Below are 25,670 nucleotides of genomic sequence, written 5' to 3' on the forward strand. Positions count from 1 at the left end.
TAACGGCGTTATTTATAACGGCATTATTCCCAACACTGGTCGCGACTCTATTTATATTAGGGTGACCAAACGTCCTCTTTTGCCCGGACAAGTCCTACTTTCACGCAGTATCCTCGTTGTCCGGGCGGGTTTTATAAATTCATAAAAATGTCCGGGTTTTATGATTTTTTTTTTTACGGGACCAACTTGAAGAGAATTCCTCCGGCCGCTAGGGGGCAGCGCTTGCCTGTGTTGACGTTGCTCCTACTAGTAGGGGCGGGAGAAGGAGTAGACCTTCTTCTTCTTTTTTGTTGGCAGTTCACCCTTTTTTTCATGGGGAATTACCACCACCTACTGACTGTTTGGCGAGAGCTCAGACTACAGTAAGGAGTTCAATAAGAAGTTCTAAAAGACGTGGCTCCATACACCTTTCTGTAAGTTTCTCCTGTTAATGTCGATCACATGTCTTCTGTTGTACATAGGGTTATATGTGTACACAGAGATGCAGTATATTGTATGAGTCTTGTAATTGTTCTGCGTTAGTGGTTGAATGCTAGTATAGCTAAATAGCTGTGTTACTTATGAGTTTTTTTTTTACGATAAATACGTATATAATGGCAACTGTTGACTTCTGTCGGAGATTTGTACTTTGTCTTTGCGCTGCCGATGGTAGTAAACTTTTATAGCAAAGTCTGATTTTGCCTCGGCTCCCGTATTCGCTAATTGGGTAGCAATCAGTGAGCTCAGCTGCGCTAGGCATTATGGGCAATGTAGTTTTGAATTTGAACAGCTGCGTTTGAAAACATGCTGGTTGAATCGCTTGTCAGTTTATTTCAGTTATTGTTTGCGTACAGTTTAGAACATTGTATGAGAATAAAAATTGAGTGGGAATAACATTTTGTCATTGACAAAATGTTATTCCCACTCAATTTTTATTCTTCATTCATTTCATTCATTCATTTTGTCAACGACAATTGTCGTGATAGCGGAAGATCGACAGGCGAATCGGTGCAGCGTCTGCAGTAATGCGGACTCTGCACCGGTCCGTAGTGGTGAAGAAGGAGCTGAGCCGAAAGGCAAAGCTCTCGATTTACCAGTCGATCTACGTTCCTACCCTCACCTATGGTCACGAGCTTTGGGTCGTGACCGAAAGAACAAGATCCCGGATACAAGCGGCCGAAATGAGTTACCTCCGCAGGGTGTCTGGGCTCTCCCTTAGAGATAGGGTGAGAAGCTCGGTCATCCGGGAGGGACTCGGCGTCGAGCCGCTACTCCTCCGCGTAGAGAGGAGCCAGCTGAGGTGGCTCAGGCATCTGGTTCGGATGCCTCCCGGACGCCTCCCTGGAGAGGTGTTCCGGGCATGTCCCACCGGCGGGAGGCCCCGGGGACGACCCAGGACCCGCTGGAGAGACTATGTCTCTCGGCTGGCCTGGGAACGCCTTGGGATCCCGCCGGAGGAACTGGTTGAAGTAGCTGGGGAGAGGGAAGTCTGGGCTTCCCTGTTAAAGCTGCTGCCCCCGCGACCCGACAAGCGGAAGATAATGGATGGATGGATGGACAATTGTCGTGATCGTAATTTTAAAAAATGTTGAGTTGGCACATAGCCAACTGTGTGTGTGTATTAACTGGAATACATTTCCATGAGTCTGCATTTTATTATTTTTTTAATAATAATAATAATTATTATTATTTTTTTTTTTTTAATTGTTTATTTTTTTAGGAAGAATAAAGCCTGTTGAGTAAAAAAAAGTGGGAGATATACGCATCTTTGAGTGATCTTCGAGTAAAATTCAAGTATCTCGAGGCCGGGCCGAGTGTCCTCTTTTTTGGAAATCAAAATATGGTCATCCTAATTTATACGGCTCTGATCCCGACCAATGTTGAGACCAAACCTTCCCCCTTGACTTTGCCAATAAGGTCTGCGGGCCGCAGATGGCCTGCGGGCCGTAGTTTGGACACCCCTGTCCTGACGGCGCGCCTGAATGGAAGGCTGCACTTTCCATTGTGCTGTCACCCGGCTAGCAAACAGCTCGTCGTCGCTGACATCCCTCCGACAGGAACCGGCTCTCGCATAACGTAACCTTTAACCCAAACGGCGACTAATACCGATGCGACCATGGAGACCGAGCGAAGCAACTGCAGGCCGAGCTCGGTGGGCAATAGCGAATAGCTAGCTATAGCCAGCTTACAGCAAAAAAGGAGAAAAGTAAGAGTTGCCGTGGGATTTTGGAACAGCGTTTTAAACGCTAAGGTGCGTTCTCTTATTTGACCTTTTCGTTTGCCTACTCTGTATTGTATCGCCCTTGTCGAGAGCAGAAGAAACTTTTGTTTACTTTCTAAGCTAGCCGGCTAACAGCTAACTTCAAGTTCGCTCGCTGAAGTGAAAGTAAACAAAAAGTTGGGCAAGGTAGATAAAATTTGGAAATGCCAGCACATGACGTCTGGAATGAATAATGCTGTCATGGCAGTGAATCAAAATGGCAGCGTGCTTTATCGGAATGATTGGCACGGGGTACAATTCCCAATGCTATTTAGCATTGTCAGTTCAAAATCCAAATATTCCAAAAATAAAAAATTCCTTGGCCTAAAAGTTGATAATCTTTGACTATATCTTTTACCTTAAATTAGTTTTTAATTAGCTCCAGCTCACCGGAGACTCAGAACAGAATGTGTTTTTAAAAATTAGTGTTGCACCAATATTGAATAAGTTACTACCTACTGACTTGAATATCTACTAATTGCTATCAGAAAACAAAGACAAAAAAAAAACAAAAATCAGTTGACACGTGTCTCATGTCTTGTAAAACCTTTTCGTCCAGTCTATTCTAGCAAATATATAGCTGTTGACATTCCATGTTTTTTTTTTTATTGTACAGTATTATTATGTTTTTTTAATTTTATTATTATTATTATTTTTTATTCTATCATTGCCAGAATACCCAATCTTAACTTCCCAAGAAAATTATAAACAAACACCTGAACTTTTTAGAAATTTGGTCATGGTCTTAAATAGGGGTGCACGATATCCATTTTTTGAAACCAATACCGATATCGATAACTTCCTGCTCCTCAAGGCCCATACCGATACGATAACTGATAATATATATATATATATATATATATATATATATAATTTTTTAACGTATATTCACCTGAGTTTTTGAACACCTGTAGGTCAAAAATACTAGTGGTTGATTCAGCTTAGATTTGCCTTTGACCGAACCAGAATTTTCCTGATGACATGAACATTATTATAATGAACAAAACAAAGACAGTAACAAAACTTTGCAGGAGCGGAAACAAACGCACAAATCCCAATCTGACACCGTGCCAAAAATATTATTAATAGGGCCAATAATATATTATGTTATCGGATTTAATGGGATGACGTCATAATTCCTATTATCGTACCGATAATAATTATTAATTATTTGTGCACCTCTAGTCTTAAAGCGATCCACGGATAGAAAGACTTGTAGTTCTTAAAAGATAAACTTTAATGTGAGTTAAAATAATTTGATATTGAAACCCCAATTGATGTTTTCATTTTTATACAATTTGTAAAATTTGTTTAACTAGTTGGTCGCCACTAGAGACGGTCGTAGACTTTGAATTAGTGGTGTGACAAAATATCGAAATGGTGAATCATCCACCATAATAGTGTCTCAGTTAACTCCAAGACTGAATTGAAGGTGCTCGACGCCTAATCCATTTAGACTGGGAACTTTCGTCCATTCGAAACCAGAGCATTCACAGTCATTCTGTCCGATTTTCAGGGCATTTACAGGTCACTTGCTGTTCATTTTAGGCCATTTACAGGTAATTTTCTGTTGAGTTTGAGTCACTGCCTATTCATTCGGGTGATGCCCAGGTCACTTCCTGTTCTGCAACTCAAAATAAACAGGAAGAGACTCATAAAATACCTCAAAATCAACAAGAAGTCACTGAAAATCAACAGGTAAATGACCTTAAATGGCCCAAAATTACCTCATTACCTGGCAATGGCTGCCACTACCGGCCATAGACGTTCAATCCGTTTGAAGTGGGAGGGATGGGAGGGATGGGAGGGACTCTCCCAGTTCAAATGGATTGGACATCTACCAGTCATAAACTCATTCCAATTCACAGCAGAAGCTTGTTTTTCTGTTTATTAGTTGTTTGTAGAATGTCCTAGAATGGTTTCCTGACTAATGTATCGATAATCGTTGTATCGCCATAATTGTCAGATCATCGTTATCGTGAGCGTTGTATGGCAAATCATATCGTATCGTGAGGTTCCAAGAGGTTCCCAGTCCTGCTTTAAATACTTGGGTTTAATTAAAAGCAGCACAGCAGACTGCACAAAAGGCATCAATAGACGAATTGGAATAGCAAAAAGGAAAATGATCGAGCTAAACAATATTTGGAAAGACAGAAATTTAAGCATTGCCCTGAAACTCAAAATACTGAGGGGCCTCATTTTTACAGTGATAACATACGAGCAGAAGGATGGACCACCAAACAGAAAGAGGAAAAGAAAATAAATGCAACAGAAATGTGGTTTTACTGAAGACTACTTAGAGTTAGTTGGAAAGAAAGAATAACAAATTTAAGCATTCTCAAAGAACTAAAGCGACAACTTCTAAAGGCAGTAATTGAAAAGAAAATGTTTTACTTGGGAGCACGGTCAGCAAGCAACAACGTCGATGCTGGATAGAGGGAAGGAGAGAGTAGGTCGCCATTGTTGTTGATGTCGCAGGGCGGTGACGTCACATGGTTAGGCTGTCGGGCTTCCAGAGTACGACTTTAGCAACATAAACATGTCATCTGTTCAACCTTTCAATTTGAACCCGAGAGGAACATTAATGAGCATGACAGCACTGTCGGTATTTCACAAAACGAGCAGTAAAAGCAAAATGAACCGGAAAGACAGGATGAAATGAGCCGAGAGTAGGGGGGAAAAAAACGGTGTTCTGCCAAAATGTGCTACACCGGCGAAACGTTCTACAACAGGCGAATTTGAAAGCCAGTGTACTACCATGCACTTTCAACTGTTTTTGTTTATATGCATACAGACAGAACATACTAAAGATGCCTTAAGAAAATACTTAAACGTAGTAATATCGAATAAGGGTGGTTTAAATATGTTGCGTGACTGTGGTTAAAAGATCGACAATCTGCTTTAAAGCTACAACAAGAAAGCACAATGCTTAAAAGTATGAGACGGAAACATATGCAAAAAGTATTTTGAGGCAATGAAAAGGTAATAAAAGACTCAATAAAAGTATTCATCACTTTTAGCCGATGAGCGCATGTGTTGGACGTCTCGCCGCGTAGTAGGAATTGCAGTAACCCGGTAGTATTCGTCGAGTGACAGTGACAATCTACATCATCACCCCGAGTCTCCATTGCGCGCTTAAAACTTGGCGCCTCCGTAGGTCAAAACATGTACTAAATAAAATTGATTTTTAAACCAATGGCAATAATGTATGTGTTTCTGATAACATAATTTAGTAAAAGAGAACAATTGTGGCTTAGTATAGCCTATAAGGCTTTAAGTCCGAGGTTCCCTTTAAGCATATTCCTCTGTCAGCTAACAACTCTCATGGTGTCTCTTTGTAGGATTTCCCATCACAGCACCAGTATGCTCGACAGCTGTGAAAAACCTGTGGGCTATCACCCGTAAAAGTTCAGCCAAGTTCTGGCATAATGTCTTTGGAATCTACATGGACAAGGACTGGAGCTGATGACATGGACCTCGAAACGTCCGAGGACTGTCTCAGCAATGGTGTCTCTGTAGCTCCCCGGGACTACCCGGCGACCAGCAACGATGGCATGTCCGACTTCTCCAATAGTGACATCTCACTCCCCGAAGTCTGCGTCACGACCAACTTTGAGGAGAACATGAGCCACGAGGTCCAGCAAGCCTACAGGATCTTTTCTTGCTTTCTCCTGGACAAACACAAGGCAGTTGCCGGCCTGTTCCTCCATGCCGTCGGGCATCAGGAGGCCCAGTGCGGCGTCGGTGGCGTCTGCGCTCCAGGTCAGGCGAGGCTTAAACAGTCTATGTGCTTGCGGAGCATGGAGGAGAAGTTTGTCAACCAGGAGTATCAGAGCATAACGGAGTTTGTGGCTGACTTCAGGCTAATGTTAGAGAACTGCTACCGCTACCATGGCGTGGACCACTGGCTGTCTAAACAGGCTCAAAAGATGGAGATTATGCTTGAGCAGAAGCTCACACTCCTGTCCAGGTACAAGAATACAGTAATTTCACCGCACACTACATGGGGGTTGACGATGTAGAAGGCAGGATGTTAAACATCTCAAGTAGTAAATGCCCTACTACAGATAGGTTATTGTTGGGTTTTCAAGTATTTATACTGAAATATTAGATTTGGATACAATGTTTGAATTAACAAGATTACCAAGGAAGTGACCCAAAACTCATTCCCCGCCATTGACAACAATAGAAATCCAATTCATAGAAACTGGGAGGATTGGCTGTGAGTGAACACTCATCTTTTAGTGCCATTTGCCCATCCCACTTCAAATGAGTATACATCTCGCACCCTTATTGGAGGCCAATGAGTTAATGAAGAAGAGCACTTGACATTAATAGGAAGTGATCAAAAATCTACAAGGTCACCTATGGGAGAGCAAACCATCCCGACGCAATTTCTACAGAAATTATATTTTCTTGTTTATATAGCGTCAAAAAGGGTATCAAGTTGATAATTTTAGTATCTTGACAACAGTACTTTGCAGTAAGAAGGACCAAAGGTTTGGCATCTGGCCTAATTTCACTTATAATGATAGTTTAAAATTAAACTCCAAATTGTCCGGCTTTTGGAAAATTTTACTTGTCGAGTTAAGTGTATTAATGCCGGGGCTCAAAAGCCAAATTATTGCTGGAAACAATGAGTGTTGTTGTTGAAAACGGTCATAATAGATGGTTCCGTAGATTATTTTGACTTAATATGAGTGAGTTATTGCGTAAATGTGGTCTCACCTGTCTGTATTTGTCCAACAAGAACTCTTCGTGAGAAAACTACGTTGGCAGTGACCTCCAAAGGACGTTTTGGCTCAGAGGAGGAAAGAGCTCAGGGGGGAACCTCAACAAGGAGGCGAATGTCATCTCGAAGTCTGGCGACCATCACAGTTGGTGGGCATGAGTCTGTCATGGTGCAGACCCTCAGGTTGGAAGAGCAACAGAGGGCCAAGGAAGAAAAGAGGTAAGCAGATTTTAGATTCATTGTTGCCGTAGATTCTCAATGGGGAAACATTATGGAGACTTTTTTTTTTCTCCTGGCGCTGCGTCACCAGTAGGTAGATGGCGAAATAGTGTAAAGCGCTTTGAGCGCCTTGAAAGGTGGAAAAGCGCTATATAAGTATAACACCATTTACCATTTGGTGTGTAAACCACACAGTGACACCATCCTTGCTTTTGAACATTTGGTGCTCATTTTATCGCCAATCATGATAACTTGTTTACATGAAATGTTGGGTTTTCAAAAAAATGAAATAGTTATAATAATAATAATAATAATAAATAGTTATGAGCTTGTCTTAATTTACTCACACATTTAGGGCGCTTTCACACTACCACTGTTTTGTTCGTTTTAAATGGACCAGAGTTCTTTTTCCAGATAGCCCGCTAATGTTAATGTGCATCCAAACTCTGGTCCGCTCAATAATAGGGGTCTCGGTCTTGCTTTGCTTGTGAATGCAACCGGAGCAGGGTGCGCTCTGTGACTTTATGTGTAGCGTCACAGCGTAGCGGAGCTGTGATGCTATAGCCTGCGAATGTACATGCAAGGCATCCTTAGAAGCGGAAGTACAGCACTGACGTGATACAAAACGCGATACAAAAACAACAATGGCAAGATGACAGGCGATTAGCCATGGCCAAATGTTGTTGTGCTGCGCTAAGCAGCTGCATTTGATACACAGAGTCGGGTTCTAATGTGGCGATTTTGTTTTGCATGCTGTTGTTGAACCTATCATGCGAGAGTGCAGGGCCGAGAGAGGCAGAGCCTCTTGGGGCGGCCGTTTTGTGAGTCTCGCTCTCCTGGAAGTGGCGACAATTTGACAGTCCAAAAACTCACGAAAGTGAAAGCGATTGCACGCATCTGTGTGACTTGGGGTCCTTTTCATGGTTTAATTTTACTTCTGCATTTTTTTATGAAATCCATTTCTCTCGACATTGAGTCAAGAAGGAACGACTCAGCCGCTGGCCAACGGGTGACTAGCTATGCTATGCTAGATTAAGTTTTATATATATATATATATATATATATATATATATATATATATGTATGTATGTATGTGTATATATATATATGTATGTATTAGGGCTGTGAAATTTATCGTGTTAATGGGCAGTAAATAATTTTTTTAATTAATCACGTTAAAATATTTAACGCATGCGCGGAACGATCCACTCATGCACTGCCGCACACGTACTACAATGGCGGCGTTTTATGCATATTGAGAGCTAAGAGGCAGAGACAAGCGAGTGAAGTGGACACATGCATTCATTGGGGCCGCGGTATTTATTGGAATAAGCTTTGGCATCTCTTCCACAACAATTGCCGGTATAACTTTGTGGCGAGCGAGGTGGGGAAGAATGACAGGAGATGATCTTTTTCTTAACACCCTGTATTGAACACAACGCATAGAAGATACACCATTTGCAGCCACCACGGACAGTCATGGTTGCCCAACTTCCCATCATGCATTTGGGCAGAACAGTTAAGTCGCTACAGTATCATTTACTGAAAGCACAACAAAAATAATATTCCTATCGCTCAAAAAAATAATGTTCACGAAAAGAAAAGCGCTCAATGCAAAGAGAACTGGCATTTCCAATCAAAATAGCTATGCAAAATAATACTCAGACTTTGGTCAACCTCTATTCAAACATTTCGTTTAGCTCAACAAATACACTAGATGGCAATATTTAGTCACAATATAAAAACTATTACAGGTCTCGTAAGTTGTGAACTCAACACTCAAATGAACGTAAGATAAAATGAACCCGGAAACTATGGTGTCAGTCGAGGGGCAAAAGGCACTAGAAAAACTTGGCTCGATCTCTAATTAATTTAAAACTCGGCCTGGACACCTTGTAGTGTATTTCAATCACTAACTTCCACAATGGCGAGCTATTAGTGTATTTTTTGATTGAAAATTTTACAAATTTTATTAAAACGAAAACATACAGATGGGTTTTAATATAAAATTACTATAACTTGTACTCATAATTATCTTTTAAGAATTACAAGTTTTTCTATCCGTGGATCCCTTTCACAGAAAGAATGTTAATAATGTTAATGCCATCTTGTGGATTTATTGTTGTAATAAACAAATACAGTACTTATGTACAGTATATTGAATGTATATATCCGTCTTGTCTTCTTTCCATTCCAACAATAATTTACAGAAAAATATGGCATATTTTAGAGATGGTTTGAATTGCGATTACTTACGATTAATTAATTTTTTAGCTGTGATTAACTCGATTAAAAATTTTAATCGTTCGACAGCCCTAATATATATATTTTAAATTCAAACTTACATTCATATAAACTTCATCTTCACAAACAGTCAGTTGACAAAAAATTGACACATACAGATGCACGATTAAATTATCATTGCAAAATAAAAAACAGTAATAAAAACACAAACTTATATACAGTTTAACATGTAAAAAAAAATGCTATGCTACATTACGTGCAGCGCTGTGACACGCCACGCTTCCTGTTCTATTTGTCCAATCAATGAGTGCACCTTTCCTCCACGTGATGCAACTCGGAAAGTTCGGTTGACGCAGTGTGAAAGCTGAAGTTTTTCAACATTTCATTTGCAAGTGCTACTGCAAGGTAGTTGTCCAACGGGACCCCGGCCCCCTTGGTCTAGTGTGAAAGCGCCCTTACCTAATTAGTGTAAATTCCGGCCCTATTATTGGTGATGAAAGCTAGTGTACAGTGATCCCGCAAAAATTAATATATATATATATATATATAGATAAGAAAACAATGATTAGTACATGTATACATTCATTTATCTTAACATTTTTAAATAAGACGTAGATTAGACTCCAGCGGCTCCATCCTTGACTGACAATGATGACAATTATGAAAAGAATGAGACTAACGATAAAGAAAGCACCTGTGCACTTCGATGAAGATAATGAAGATGACGCAATACACAGGTGTCATGGGAGCCTTATACAGTACCTCAAAAATCCGCGAATAACCGAAACCGCAAATTTCTAAACACAAATTGGCAAGGGATCTCTGTACTCTGTTGGATGAATAGTCGTGGGTCGAAACAGAATTATCTCTGGAAAAAAAAGAAAAAAAAACAATTTACAGTGGTACCTCTACTACGAAGTTAATTCAGACCTTGTTTGTAAGTCGAAATGGTCGTATGTCGAGCAGGATTTTCCCATAAGAATACATTAAAATTCCATTAATTCGTTCCACAGCCCGAAAACCTACACTAAATCCTTAATAAATACTGCTTGTACTATTACAAATAGGAATTAAACATAGCAAAACTAGTACATAATAAATAAAAATCGGAATAATAATATAATAATAATAATAATGTAATGAATCGGGTTCTATTGTGGTGGATGTTTTTTGCTGTAGCTGAACGCACCGCGTGGCTGACGTGACGGTGAAATAGAGAGTGCGTTTGTATTTTACTTTCTCTTTTAATGTTTTGTTTCTGGCGTCAACTTCAGCAGACAGTAGGCGTGTTGTGTTGCCCAAGTTGATGGAATAAATGATTAGAAACGTGACGAAGCTGGCGATTTCTTTAGCGATGTTACCACAATAATAGTTGTCACTTGAAATTATAAAGACTGGCGAACGAAGGTCTGAGGAGGACCGCCGAGATCAACATTCTACGGCCATAATGTCGAGCCAGTTCACGGATGCGCACACCATGCTCATATTTTTCTATCATTTCAATGGTAAGCGTCACCTTTTCCTTTTTGTGTCCGTCTACTGGCAAAACAAAGAAACTACGGTGCTGTCATAAATCGTCATATTTTAGCAAGTCGTGGTATGTAGAAACAAATGGCAAGTCAAAGTTTACGTCGAAAGTCGAAAAGCTCGTGTGTCGAAGCGATCGTATGTCGAGGTACCACTGTAGTTTATTTGTAGTCTCCACTGTGGTTCCTGTGTTTTCGTCTAAAAAGAAATCAACAAGCCATTGTTATTTTTCAGGCAACGTGATTTGGAGAAAAAAGAAGCTGAGGAAATTTCAGCCAAAGCAATTGAAGAGTGGGAGCAGACTTTGCTTTTGCAGGCATCACCTTACACTGTCGACACCTTGTGGGAACTCCCTGCTGTAGGCCACTTTCTATGCCTGGCCCAAACAGTTCTAAACCTTCCTGAGATTGTCTTCTTTGAGCTGGAGCGCTGTTTGCTGATGCCTCGCTGCAGCAGCCTGCTTTCCAAGATAATGTCATCCCTCCTTTCCCCATGGCAGCGACGGGCTACCTTGCACCGCCGTCCTGCTCTGCCGTACCGCCGCTGGGAGGCGGAGCTCAGGCTGCGGATCAAAAGCTGGTACCGGAGCATCGGTTGCGCCAGAGATCAACCGGCTCGGGCCGAGCAACTTGGACTTTGTCACCAATTTTTCTACAACCTTGGCAAGACGAGTCCCTTGGAGGAGAAGCCGTTTCACTCGCTGCCCTTCCGCCAGCGAGTGTGGCTTCTCAAGGGCTTGTGCGACCACGTGTACGAGACTCAAAAGGACGTTCAGGATGCCGTGCTGGCTCAACCCATACACGAGTGCAGGGAGTCTATTTTGGGCTACGACAGCAGGGACAACGCCTACATACATTTCCCTCACTTTTGCGGCGCAGACTTGCGGATCTACTGCCAGAGCCCCTGCACCCCACCTGCTTTTCCTTTCCCTTCATCGTTGGTGAGACGGCTTGAAGAATACGCTGAAGATTCTGACGCGCTCAAGGACAAGGACGGAAATCCTGGAAGCGCTATGTACGTTAATACCTCTGGTGATTTAGTGAAGACATTGAAGTATTTTACAGGGGAAAATGGGGATGGAAAGAAACACAAAGAAAGTGTCAGGTTCTGGCCGGCGAAGAAAGAGGATGAGAGGTGTGAGTCAGAGTCGTCGGATGGACACTCCAGTGATGAGTCAAGCCAAAATTGTCGTACTCGCTCCTTTGTTTCAAGAGGATGCATTAAACAAGAAACTATAGAGTTGGACTATCGATCCACAACACTAGAAAAGGGACGGTCCAAGGGCTCAGTATGTACTATTAAAGAAGAGACTCAAGATCCTTGTCTGAATGTAGGGGAACACACGTATACGGGTAGGTCACCTGCTCGCTCTGCGGGTGCCGCTTGCTTACCAAGCAAGCACCTCGGTATCAATATGCAGGGAGTGAACCTGAGTACAGGACACCACCAAATAGCTTCTTGTTTTAAATGTAGCAGAATTTTTAAATTGGGGCGGCGAGGCTGCAGTTGTTCTTCTAGGGTCCGTGCACAAAACACTAGCAAAGAAGAAAAATTCCCTGATAGAATGTCTAAACATAAATAAATAAATAAATACATACATAAATGCACGAAAAAGTGAGGCAAGAGCCAATTGCGACACCAGGAAAACATTCAGGAATTACGACAAACATCCAGATATAAGATAAAACGAAAAAGTATTAAGAAAAGTATTGTTCGCCATGTCAGGCCTGTTCAGTCTACTCATTGATGACCATTTGATAGAATATATCATCAGAGATTGGGTGGGGGATTATGTAGTCTGACATGGAGCCGTATTAAAAATTGTCAAGACTACTAATCAGAATTTCTACCGCAGCCTCCTTTACTCATTACGAATATACAGTAGTAAGCGGCCCGATTACAAGAGATTGAAAAGACCGCAGAAGGAAAAAGGCAAATTATTATAACAAACGCTGAGATGCAAAGTATCATCACTGGACGATGGTTTTTGCTGAAATGTGGGTAATTTGCTGTGAATTTTTTCTTTTCAAATTACAAACATGGCACGTTCACATAGTAGTAAAGTGCCTATGACAGCAAAAAGCATGTTTATTTCATATTTCACGCGGTATTTTATGCTCCTGAATGGACTGCTTGGATGTGTGTGGAAGCGATCGTTTCATTTATTCAATTTTTTTCTTCCGGCTCCAGTCTCGGGTTGAGGACGAATGCGAATGTGGTCAGCATCTCATAATACAGCATTGCTTTATAGCATGCAGATGGACTGCGGATTCAGCTGATTTTGCGGATTAATTTATTTTTCCCATCACGGCAGCCAAATGTGCTGCAGGGTTTTGTTGCTGCACCAGGGAGAGGCATGTGAGCCTGTTTGGGTCTCAAAAAGTTCCCGTTCACCCCAAAATTGGCCAAAACAAGTCCGACAACTGTGAGACCACTGGACTTACAAGGAAGTGAGTAAACATCGTGTTTTGTATTATGTCAAATTCGCGGAACATGGCACACGATTTAATACGGAGGTGGCTTGCATTTTGTGGCTGACAATGCTCCTTGTCCACCGAGAATGCCACTCAGCTGACGACCGGTGGCTTGTCACACACACACATACCCCTCAATCCTCTTCGCTTGCCCACCGGGAGAGCGCTATACTTGGCTTATGCTCGTGCGGTTCTCCATATCGTCCTGAATTCTAGCCCCCTCTGCCACCTTCGTGTGCCGGGCAATATACCATTATCCTCGGGTTGGGCTCAGGCAGCTACGCGCTCCTCCGACGTCGGCTGGTTTGTCTGGCAGTCATTCTCCGGCTGCTTCCCCGGCAAACGAGCTCTCCTGCCTGCAGCAGGGGAACGACAAGCTGTAACTTGCTCACCGCCGGGAGGGTTGCTGATCCGTGAAGACAAATCCCACCACAGTGTGACATAATCCGGAGTAGTTTTATGTGATTTTTTTTTGTCTTCGAATGGCGAGAATAAGACTTGAAAACGCCTCAGGGTTCGGGTTAGCATGTCGGCTAGCTGTCACGCCTCCTGGTTTGTTGACGCTCTCCGAAGCTGAGGCAGGGAAATGAGAAAAGCATAAAATATCGTACGGGAGGTGCAAAGAGTCGACAGTTTTGACCATAATGGAGTAATTTTGCCATGTCGTACTGAATAAATGCATTTTTAATATTTCATATTTGTCATGACCATACCATTTATTTAGCAAATGGGGAAAAATACTTAGATAAAAAGAATATCCAGTAAAAATGTTGGAGTAGAGCGATTGAAACAATGACATTTTGCTGCTCTCTTCGTCGCATTTTCCTGGTTCTGAATAATTCCCCCTCATTGGGCTGAATTCTGAATCAGACTCCGACGTCATTCTCCAGCTGGGGACGCTAGAGCGTTATAATGACAGGCAGGGATAAATGGCAGAAAAAAGACCAATTTATCGTCGTTTGCGCTTTGCCAAATTGTTGTATATAGTCGAATAGTCTCAAAATATGATTCTAATTACCATAACAATGCTCTTTAAGATTTTTTTATGCTGTCACAGGCACTTTAAGATCTCTGACATCCTCTGCATTAATTACAAATCCCTAAAAGTCCACAGGTAATCCTGTGCGAATCGTACTTCAGAAGCATCCTTATTTTGAAGTGTGTCCTAAATATGGCACTTACAACCAGGCTGCGAAGAAAAAGGTGCTAGTTACATAAGCATTTTGTGTCGTCCACTGAGCAATTTTTCTTACATCACGAGTAGTTACTTGTCAATAAAGTGACTGGAATCTTAAATTCCTTCTGAAAAGTGTACAAAATGGGAGAAAAAAGCTTATACAAGTTATACCACCCTGCCCTATATAGAAACTAATCAACCGTAACGGAATTTGTTGTAAACCAAGAGTACCCTTTGATAATTTATACTTAAGTTAACTGTCATATTTGAAAATTCTTTGCCACTCAGTCTAGGTTACTGAAGTTCTTCTGCCCAACAACTACTACTACTACTACCACCACGTTTCTTTATGCACTGTAGAAAAATGTGTAGGTTTTTGACTCTCATCTGATTTCACATATCAGGAAAAAAGGTTGAATCTGCAAAGAAAATTAAAGCTGAGACTTCCGTTGAGCCGTCATTCAAGGTAGCCATACACAAAATGTACATATGTTTGTAGCTCCGATAGTTTTAATTGCATTTTTTTTAACCTAACCACCATACTTAATCCTTTTCCACAGCTGGTTTGCACCAGTCTGCAAGAATTGCGAGATCTTATCAGCAAAACCGAGGACGAGCTTGATGACTTGGAGAGCACAAAAAAAAAATTGGTAGTTCATTAAGTCCTAGTATTCCATGCCTTGTGTCAAGAAAATAATAATGTGAAGTTAAATGTTTTTGTTTGTTTTTCAAATAGCAGGATCGATGGTACTTGAGAAAAGAAGCTGTGAAAGACCTCCACAGCACTCTAATCAGACTATTGAATGAGTTGTCACCCTGGGAACCAAAACTTTTGAAAGCATACCACAGAAATAGGTAAAATGAATGACTATCAATAGAAAAAAAAATATAATAACAATTAGTAAATAAATAATTACTTAATCCTGCGGATTGATCTCAAACTGGTATCGTACTTACTCCTGTCCCACACTTGCCTCCCCAACAGGCTTCGATTGAAGAAGGAGTTTGACGAATTCAAGAAGCATAAGGAGTACAGTAACTTTGTACGAGAGGAGTGTGTGTCATCATCGTCATCATCAGACAATGAAGATATGTCTTTGCTGGATCACCAACAGAGATCAGAAGATGAACTGGAACATGTGGTTCCCAGACATCTTTTGACTGGAGGTAATCTTCATTGCATAACTGATAGTGTATTAAACATTATCAGTTTAAGTGTTTAATGAAACTGAATACATGGTTATATTTATGTGCAGTAGCCTTAATTTCGATATAATTTTTGTTTTAGCAAGCACCAGGGACTATGACAATGAATCTGTTGGCGAGAGGTCACCAAGGTTTGCAATCACAAATCACGAAAAACATCCGGAAACTGCTGAACAACAGCAGACTGACGGTACTAATACTGCTTTTGCCCTGGACAGTGGTCCGAAGTCTAAATGTGAAATGGTTCAGTCCAACAATGACTGCAATGAGGGAATGCCAATTGACGCTTCGTCGATATCCAAACTTCATCTAGTCCACCCCACCACAGGACAGCCCAAACGTTACACGGCCATTCCCACCCTGTTTGCTAAAAGTGTGGGCAACAAAGTGACCTTAATGAAACTGCCTGTCGATTACTCAGCGGTGGACAACCCTGATAGACAAAGCTTGCGATGTTCAAGCTCCCAGCCTACTACTACAGTGGGGAACACAAAACTACAAACACAAACCTATCAGTCCACCTCAGAACAAAACTCGCTACATATGGAAGGAGAATGTGCAATTAAACAACTGGAAATCGACACAGTGGCAGCAACTCCTATTATGACATGTTTGGCTAAGCAATGCCAGACTTTATTGCAGAATCCTCTCCAAGTGATATCTAACGATCCAAAGGGCAGGGAACAACTTTTCAGGAAAGAGAGAAGCAATCTAGCAACAACAACTGAGCAACCTTTTTTGGACAGAAACAGACAGGAGATCATCATGCAACAGGTGGTGAATCTGCCTTCCATACATGTCATTCACAAATCCGAGGAGCACCAGTCAAAGGGAACCATTTGCTTGTCAACTAGTGTACCTGGCTTCACCATCCCTGACCACATTCAGCAAGTGGGTCCACTGAAGAAGACCCCTACCCTTTCCCCCTCTCCTCGTCAGCAGTACAGCACCCAGTTTACGCAGCCTTCCCAATCAAGCGCTTCACATAGTGTACATCAAAATCCTTCATCTATCGTATCCACTTTGGCCGCTGCTCTCCCCCCTAAACCTACAGACGATAAACAAGAACTTAAGACTATATGCATACGTGATTCACAGTCCATCCTCGTGACAACAAGGGGAGGCAACACTGGAATTGTCAAAGTCCAGACGTCAGCTGCCCAGAATCCACTGGATAATTTACCCACCAGTCCCATCATTACAATTTCACCTCAATTTAAAGCTTTCCTTGTATCCAAGAGTGCAGAGGCCTCTTCGGTCCCCTTTCAGAAGAAACCGTGTCCCACCACAACGGTGGCCAGTGTCTCTGTCGCCCAATCACATAACCAGATTTGTCCAACATTAAAGTCCTCTGCAATCACAAAGCCTACAGATCCAAAATGCTTGACTTCGAAAACATCTGTTGACATGGTTCCAGGATCCAACAGTTCGGATGATTCTACAGTTTCTAGAATCGTTTACAACCCAGCACAGACATTAGCTACCCATTCTCTTGGAATAAAAAGTACTGCTGATGGTATTGGACAAGCCGGTGTTATCAGTCGGACTGGTTTGAAGCGGCGCAGTACAGATGAGCAGTCTAAGGTGGCGAAATGTATCCTGGTTGCCAACTCCTCATCCTGTGCCTCTACTCTTTCTGTTCCAAAAGATGAATCCTCTACAAAGCAGCCTCTTGGATCAAGATTGATAGTCATTAACAAACACTCTTCAAAAGCACCCTGTGCTTTAGTGGGAAGTGGCCTAAATCAAGCCACAGCATCAGGAACTGAAGGACAACAGCTAACTATGGCATTATCAACTCAATCTTTGAAGATGGAATTAAGCCCTGGTGTTGACTCAAAAGTGCTATTGAAACAAACGAGTAGCACTCTCCCACCAGGTGGGTTTGATTTATTTGTTGGTTGTTATTTTTTGTGTCCTCTGTCTCTGGTAATTTTAAAACAAAACTAATCTTTTGTTATCGTATCACCCATGACGTGGATTCTGAAGACAGGTGAGCAGTTTCTTTATTAGTAAATTTAGATCTTGTGTGTCTGCAGGTCTTCAGATCCAGGTGTCAGGGATGACAACAGCCACTGGACACTCAATCGGCACCCAGTCACATTGCACTTTCAAAAAGACATCACAATCTATCACAGATACAGTGCATTCACCAGTTTCTACAGAACAACCAGCCTCATTTACAAAGTCAAATACTGTCACAAGAAATCTTGGCCAGGTTGTTACCAATGCCTCTTATACCAGATCCTCTAAACCATCTACTTTCACAATAGGGTCACAATTAGGCTCTTTCACAACTAATACTACAGCAGGTATGTCCACATGTGTATTGGCCGGCCGCTCTCCTGCTCAGGTAACCTCTCCTGTGCATGTCAACCCAAACCCAACCTCCACGGCTACACTTGTTCATTATCCCTCACAGCTATTGGCTAAAGAAACTACACCAATCATATCGACATCTCAGAAAGCTCCCAATAAAACCGAACCGTACATGTCCTCAGCTACCAACACCAGTACACAATCCATGGGCCCTACCATTGGGGTTAACAATGCCCAGCAGAGGATAGTCATCAGTACATCAAAGCCTCTAGCAGCTGGCACACAGATACTTCTCAATAACACCTGTTTTATAGTTCCTCCCCAGGGCTTAGCTCCAGGTAGCCATGTGCTCATCATCTCTAGTCCTTCGCCACAGAAAGTGCCTAATGCCAGTGGTAGCTGCATTGGGTCGGCAGTGCCTATGCAAGGAGTGAGTCAGGGTCCAACAACCCCTCAAGGACAATTTTTAACCGGGTCCCAAACTAGGTTGCCTGGTGTCCCAGGTGTGATTTCACCTTTTGCAGGTTGCATACCTGTTGTTCCAAAAAATGTCCAGGGACCATCTCAGTTATCACCTAAAATGAATCTTGTTTCTGCTTCGGGCTTACATGTTTGTTCCTCTGCGTTACCTGTGCTAAGCAACCCCCCTCAGTTAGCCAAACGAGCGGCCCACGTTCCTTCGGTCATTACCAGTGGCCTTGGTCTTGATCATTCTTCTACTGTTAGGTTGGCTACTGGTACGCCACTTCCTGCTGAATGTTCCAATACCGTTTCACCTGTTGACGTACCTGCCCTTTCCCGATTGCCTGCACCATTGTCAACTTTGCCGAGCCCGATCTCTATTCCCCACTCCCTTTCAAAGGTTTCAGCAACAACCAGAGGCTCGTGTATACAGCCGCCCCTGAAATCTAAAATTACAGCACCCTTTGTTGCACATCTGGGCCTTGGCATAACCACAGTTTCTCAGCAGGCAGCGTCAGTCATTCAAGTGTCTGCAGATTCATTAACCTCATCAGTACAGAACCTACCCACCTCAACAGTTACACAAACTGAAAGCGCCACAGACGTTAAGCAACGGGCATATGTACTTACCTTATCGCCACCCTCTAACACATTTCAACCAATCACACAGTTGACCACAAACCCCATTCACCAGCCAGATGCCCTATCCAATCAGACACTTGTTAAACCTACTTTGCAGAAATTCCACCTCGGGATGGCAAACCATGTAACAAATAAGCTCATCATCAGTCCCAGTGCCATTTTGAGTTCGGTGCAGTGCCAGGCTAAAGCAGCTGAACCGAATGTCTACCCTAAACAGACTGCGCTGATTCTCACCCCCAAAAGTTCTAATGGAGCTTTGCATCACCAGCCAACACCAAGTCAACCAAATAACTGAGACCATGAGTCTGAAATGTTTATGCACTTATTAACACTGCTATACAACTCTGAAGAAAAGTAATATCAGATACTGATTAGACTATCAAATGCTGTTCTAAGCAATTTTATTTTTTTTTTGTCTGTTTGATAACTGAGGTTAACAGATCTGTTTTGGACTTCATGGCCAGTAAAGACAACTGGGAGAAAGGAGTTAAATGGATTTCATAATTTATTGTAATTCGTGCTTTAAAAGCAAACTCTTCGATAAGCATTGTTACAACCTGCTATTTACTCCAGGTGATCCAGTGAACATGACACTTGTGTCTATTCTCAAGCGTTTGGAAAAACTGCTTAGAAATTTGTAGGAAATGTTAAGCCTGTTTGATTTGTACATACTTGAGTCACAGTTAAATGTTTTGCAGTCATTTTGTATTTATTTTCTAACATATCGATTTGGTAGTTCTTTGCCAAGTTCATGGAACAAATGTGGAGGTCAAAGTGTGACATTAAAACATTGTGTCCTCTGTTCTACAAAGACTCCTTGTGGTAGTGTTTTTATGACGTTTGAAACCACGTTGTATATTTTATAAATGTTAACAGATTTATCAACAACTATGTTAATGCTGGTGTTGGATGAACAGCAGTTTCTGTTCTTGGTTGGCCATCAGTCCTCTGTTGTCCTGTCTTTCTAAGGTGAATAAGGAGGAGGCAGTGGGCCCGAGGAGATCTTTTCATAGGCTGGAGGAGCGTTCGGCATCTAGAGACGTCAATAATTGAAATGTTAATATTTGTTCCAAATTTGCATGTAACTGCCTGATGCTTACAACAGATCGCAGGCTGCCAAAGTCCGTAAGCGACATCTTGTTTTCCGCAGAAGCTCCAGCCTCAGTGTACTGGCCTCCCATGTAAGTTGGTGATCCAGCTCTGGGACTCTGCTAGGAAAAATGTTAGATTTAGATTTTACACAAATCCTCCATTTAAGCCCAAGATAACGTTTTTTTTTTTCTTTCTCTCTTATGTTGAAGGCCGTACCCTAATTTTTTTATAGCCACCTCTCCTTTTAAAGTACCAGCAACCCAGCAGGATGAGAGCAGCCAGGATGATGACCAGCAGCACAACACCGACTGCCCTGTACAGTGTGCACACATACAGTACAAGCAGGAAATTAACATACACTGTGCAAAAACACTTTATTTTCTGTCTCACTGCCAGAAGTCAGACAAAACCTCTCCGGTTTCAGGTCAGTCAGGAAGGATTACCGAAATTATTTAATTTTGTTAAATTCCAAAATATTGTGAAAATTACTTATAATAATGTTATTTTCTCCAAGGTCAAAAGTTTACATAAACCAACACAAAAAGTACTTTGTCATTAAAGAACACTGGGAAGTCCAGATGATGCTGTCATGGTTTTGGAAGCTCCTGATAGGTTAAATGACAATGAGTTAAATTAACTATGAGTTGATTGACAGCACACTACGGGATGTATTTAAGACCACTCATCAAAAACTTGCTTCCTTGTTTGAAATCATAGGAAAATCAGAAGAAATCGACCAGGAAATCATAGAATTGGGGAGCTCCGCGAGTGGCTCATCCTTGGGTGCAATTTCCAGATCCTTGAAGGTCCCATGTTCATCTGTTCTAATAATTGTACGTAAATATAAACATCATAGGAATATCCAGCGGTCATACCGCTCAGGAGGAAGGCTGTCTCTGTGTCCCAAAGATGACATGTTCTGGCCCGAAATGTGTGAATGAAAATGAATTAGACGTCTATCACCGTCAATGGCATGCAAAGAGTTTAATACTATGAAAACAAACCTGTTTTAAAAGTTAATTAACGCTGTAACCAGAGTGCATTTCTTAGTTTGAATTTAAGCTTTTATTGCATTTTATTAATTTATTAAAAAAAACTAAAAACTTCTTAAAACATTTTTTTTAAAAAATAAATGATTATATATATATGTGTGTGTGTGTGTGTATATGTATATATATACTGTGTATATATATATATATATATATATACTGTATATGCATATATATATATATATATATATATATATATGGTGGAAAACACTCAGGTGACTTGAAGTTCTGCTCTGAGACCCCCAATTTGGCAAACTTTCAAAATTGTCCGATATGCATGTGTGATACATCATTGGAAAGCTTAAAATGTCAATTTTCTGGGGGAAGAAAAATTTTGCACAGGAGGGCATTTTTAGAATTTTTTTTTTTTTAAAAAAGCAAAACCCAATCTGGAGGTGAGAGCACGCGAGAGCAGAATTACAGACGCCATGACTTTAATGAGATATTATCACGTACTTACTATGTTTCGATCCAAAAACTCCATGTAACATGTATCACTGAGTGTCAAGACACAGCTGTGAATGGCCACAGCTGAATTTTTGGGGATTTTATGGGTGAAACATGGTATTATAATAAGTGTCGCGATGCAGAAATCGCAGACATCATGGAGTGGTTGAGATGTTCTTTTTCATATTTTTACCCTTTTAAACGTTTTTTTCAATTTTTCTTTGTTTGGATCGATTATTTATCATCTAACATATCGGAGAAAATGCGACAGTAACAAAAAATATACAATTAAGCGATAGTTATGAGGTAGATATCCGTGACTTTTTTACAGACACCATTTTTTTCATTGTGACGTAATTTGTTTAAAAGTTTGAAATATGCGAGTGAATAATTTTTTTAAGTCGTTTTTTTTTTTTTTTTTTTTTAAACGAAATATTACACTTCAGATTATGGCTGGGTTGAAATAAAAGCTGTTGAGCGACATCTGTAAACGGGAGTTTCCAGGGTAAGACGGACAAATTAAAAATAGTTCAGGGGCTTAATGCGCCATGAATCTGCTATTACAGCATATAGACATATTGTTCAATCAAACACAACAGTTCTTTTGGCTTAAAATACAGCAGTTTTTTTTCAAGAGGAGTGTAAGAGCAGAAACTGCTTTTTCAGTCTTGTCTGTTTTCCGCCATATATCTATTAAAATCAATGACCAACAATACTCAAATGCCCTATAAAGGATTGAAGTTCTTAAGTGTCAACTTTTGAATAGCTGTCCACTTTAGTGACCACTTTCCCTGAAAGGGAAGAGAAAATTGTGACAACTAATATTGGGGTGAAACTTGGGTCTTTTAATTGAAGAACATTATGAATGGCTACGGGTGCCATCTAGCGGAGAAATATTGAATTGTTCTGGCTGTCACTATTCATTCACAAAGATAAACCCAAATACCTTATTTGTTCAAGATCAGTACATTTGTGAACAATTAAGTGAAATCAGTGAAAAATTCTCATGGCACGGCGACAACTTTCCATCTCATACGACCTCAGTAGTTTGGAATCCCTTAACATGGAGTCACTAGTAGTCACTGATTCTAAAGGCCACAAAATGCTTGGACTAAGTCGAACCTACTCTTCAGCTCTGGCAAATCCACGTCGACTGCTGGCAAAGTAGATGTTGAAGTCTCCTCGAGGCATCCCGTCTGTGTTGTTGCACCTCATTAAGCTGGGACAGACGGGAAACAAATCATTTCAGCTTGACACATTCCCAGCCACTTAAGTATAAACTGTCCAAACGAATAAAAGTGACACACAAACAGCTACTATAGCTTCAGTAATTTTATGTTCGTTCAACTGTTTTGTGGTTTAGTTTATTTATTGGTGCAGTCTTTGCATTATAATGTGGCTGTGCTATGGCAGAAAGTGCATTTATTTCAGTAATTTGATGCAAGGAGTGAAACATACAGTCTTGCTAAAAGTATAGGCACCCCTGAAATTCTGCCAGATAATGCTCAATTTCTCCCAGAAAATGATTGCGATTACATACTATATGCTTTGGTAGTAATACTTTCATTGATTTTGCTTGCAATGAAAAAAACAAACGAGAATGGGGAACAAAATTAAATCATCGTTTTACACAAAACTCCAAAAATGGGCCGGACAAAAGTATTGGCACCCTTTGAAAAATCATGTGATGCTTCTCTGATTTGTGTAATTAACAGCACATGTTACTTACCTGTGGCACATAACAGGTGGTGGCAATAACTAAATCACGCTTGCAGTCAGTTAAAATGGATTAAAGTTGACTCAACCTCTGTCCTGTGTCCTTGTGTGTACCACATTGAGCATGGAGAAAAGAAAGGAGACCAAAGAACTGTCTGACGACTTCAGAAGCAAAATTGTGAGGAAGAATGGGCAATCTCAAGGCTACAAGTCCATCTCCAAAGACCTAAATGTTCCTGTGTCTACCGTGTGTAGTGTCATCAATAAGTGTAGAGCCCATGGCACTGTGCCTAACCTCCCTAGATGTGGACGGAAACGAAAAATTGACGAGCGATTTCAACGAAAGATTCTGTGGATGGTGGATAAAGACCACCGACTAACATCCAAACAAGTTCAAGCTGTCCTGCAGTCCGAGGGTACAACAGTGTCAACCCGTATTATCCGTCAACGTCTGAATGAAAAGGGACTCAATGGTAGGAATACCCCACGTCTGATTGAAAAGGGACTCTATGGTAGGAAGACCCCACTTCTGACCCAGAGGCATAAAAAAGCCAGGCTAGAGTTTGCCAAAACTTATCTGAGGAAGCCAAAACGTTTTGGAAGAATGTTCTGTAGTCAGATGAGACAAAAGTAGAGGTTTTTGGAAGAAGGCATCAACATAGAGTTTACATTAAAAAAACAAGGCCTTCAAAGAAAACAACACGGTCTCCACAGGCAAACATGGCGGAGGTTCCCTGATGTTTTGGGGTTGCTTTTCTGCCTCTGGCACTGGACTGCTTGACCGTGTGCATGCCATTATGAAGTCTGAAGACTACCAACACATTTTGCAGCATAGTGTAGGGCCCAGTGTGAGAAAGCTTGGTCTCCCTCAGAGGTCATGGGTCTTCCAGCAGGACAATGACTCAAAACACACTTCAAAAAGCACTAGAAAATGGTTTGAGAGTAAGCACTGGAGACTTCTAAAGAGGCCAGCAATGAGTCCAGACCTGAATCCTATAGAACACCTGTGGAGAGATCTGAAAATGGCAGTTTGGAGAAGGCACCCTTCAAATCTCAAGAGACCTGGAGCAGTTGGCCAAAGAAGAATGGTCTAAAATTCCAGCAGAGCAAATACTTTTGTCTGGCCCATTTTTGGAGTTTTGTGTAAAATGATAATGATCAATTTATTTTTCATTTTCATTCTGTTTTTGTGTTTTTTTCATTGCAAGCAAAATAAATGAAGATATTACTACCAAAGTGTTTGTAATTGCAATCATTTTCTGGTAAAAATTGAGCATTATCTAACAGAATTGCAGGGGTGCCAATACTTTTGGCCACCACTGTATAGTATGCTATAGAGTGTACTGTGTGTGTATGTACTAGTGAAATTAAAAAAAAAAAAAAGAAATTAGATTTTGATTGCCATTTTAGAAGTACTTGAAATGGACAATTTTGGCTTTAGTTAGATTTTTAATTCCGATTTTTGAATAGATTGAATGTTAGTTACACTGGAGAACACAATGTTTCTTTTCTTTTTTTACATTTTAGGTCTGACAGCAGTTGCTAACTAATTTTTGGGTGTGCAAACCAAAACTATTTTCACATTTTACCCATCACATCAAGTTTTTGAACATGGACAAGCAATGAAATGTCAAAGAAACATGACTGCAATATTCATTTAACGCTATGATGTTTTTCCAAATGATATGGCTTTTTAAAAAAATTTTTTTTTTTTTTTTTTTTTTTTACATGTAGTTATAACATATTAATAGGCAAACTGGAGAAAAACTGAGATCAGCTCTGGATTGTGTTCATAAAAATTCATTTGAATCAAACATAAAACAACTGCATTTTGTTGTTGCTGTCTAGTATTATCAAATGTATAGACGTAAAATTTAATTTTAGAAAACAAAAACAATCTTTATCTGTGAGTTCCACATTTTTTTATTTAAACACTGAATTTTTTTTTTTTTTTTTTTTTTTTTTTTTTTTTGCAGATGCTTCACCATTGTAGTTTTCATCCAATAATTGTGACAAATGACACATTACGTATGCGGTCAAACGACTTTCAATGCAAAACCCTTCCTAAATTCTGCCTCCTTTTTTAAATGCTGAATACTCATAGACAAGCGTGTTAAACTTTATA

General features: G+C 40.8%; 2 protein-coding genes across 7 annotated transcripts in view; one reads left to right on the plus strand and one right to left on the minus strand.

Annotated features, from left to right (window-relative positions):
• On the plus strand, positions 1–20,057 carry LOC130905342 (uncharacterized protein KIAA2026). 4 transcript variants are annotated; one of them, XM_057818644.1, is made up of 11 exons: positions 1,934–2,230; positions 5,581–6,209; positions 6,990–7,190; positions 11,196–12,313; positions 15,017–15,078; positions 15,173–15,262; positions 15,349–15,467; positions 15,598–15,779; positions 15,901–15,949; positions 16,037–17,697; positions 17,858–20,057. In XM_057818644.1, exons 2-11 carry the CDS (start codon positions 5,668–5,670, stop codon positions 19,534–19,536), a joined length of 5,703 nt encoding a protein of 1,900 aa, XP_057674627.1. In that variant the 5' UTR covers positions 1,934–2,230; positions 5,581–5,667; the 3' UTR covers positions 19,537–20,057. The 4 variants fall into 4 exon arrangements, with proteins under 4 accessions (XP_057674625.1, XP_057674627.1, XP_057674624.1 ...); XM_057818642.1 differs by lacking the exon at positions 1,934–2,230 and adding an exon at positions 1–413 and having other exon boundaries at positions 15,901–17,697; positions 17,858–20,055; XM_057818641.1 differs by having other exon boundaries at positions 15,901–17,697; positions 17,858–20,055.
• The window catches only part of mlana (melan-A), an 18,507-nt gene continuing 12,469 nt past the window's right edge, over positions 19,633–25,670 (minus strand). For 2 of the 3 annotated variants that reach the window (XM_057818649.1, XM_057818648.1), the window contains 4 exons: positions 22,956–23,048; positions 20,550–20,646; positions 20,342–20,452; positions 19,633–20,274 (listed from right to left, as the gene is read on the minus strand). In XM_057818649.1, coding sequence (XP_057674632.1) covers positions 20,206–20,274; positions 20,342–20,452; positions 20,550–20,646; positions 22,956–23,044 — 366 coding nt within the window. In that variant the 5' untranslated portion in view covers positions 23,045–23,048 and the 3' untranslated portion in view covers positions 19,633–20,205. The remainder of the gene's footprint in view (positions 20,275–20,341; positions 20,453–20,549; positions 20,647–22,955; positions 23,049–25,670) is intronic. The other variant, XM_057818650.1, reaches the window with a different exon arrangement.

This window comes from Corythoichthys intestinalis, chromosome 17 (genome assembly GCF_030265065.1).
Source record: "Corythoichthys intestinalis isolate RoL2023-P3 chromosome 17, ASM3026506v1, whole genome shotgun sequence".
In the NCBI taxonomy this organism is placed as follows: Eukaryota; Metazoa; Chordata; class Actinopteri; order Syngnathiformes; family Syngnathidae; genus Corythoichthys; species Corythoichthys intestinalis.

Bases quoted from the DNA above. Each gene is read 5' to 3' on its own strand.
- LOC130905342 (XM_057818642.1), top strand. From the start codon at position 5,668: ATGTCTTTGGAATCTACATGGACAAGGACTGGAGCTGATGACATGGAC. The intron at 15,263-15,348 runs GTAGTTCATTAA...TTTTTCAAATAG, and splicing joins AGAGCACAAAAAAAAAATTG to CAGGATCGATGGTACTTGAG. The intron at 15,468-15,597 runs GTAAAATGAATG...CCTCCCCAACAG, and splicing joins AAAGCATACCACAGAAATAG to GCTTCGATTGAAGAAGGAGT.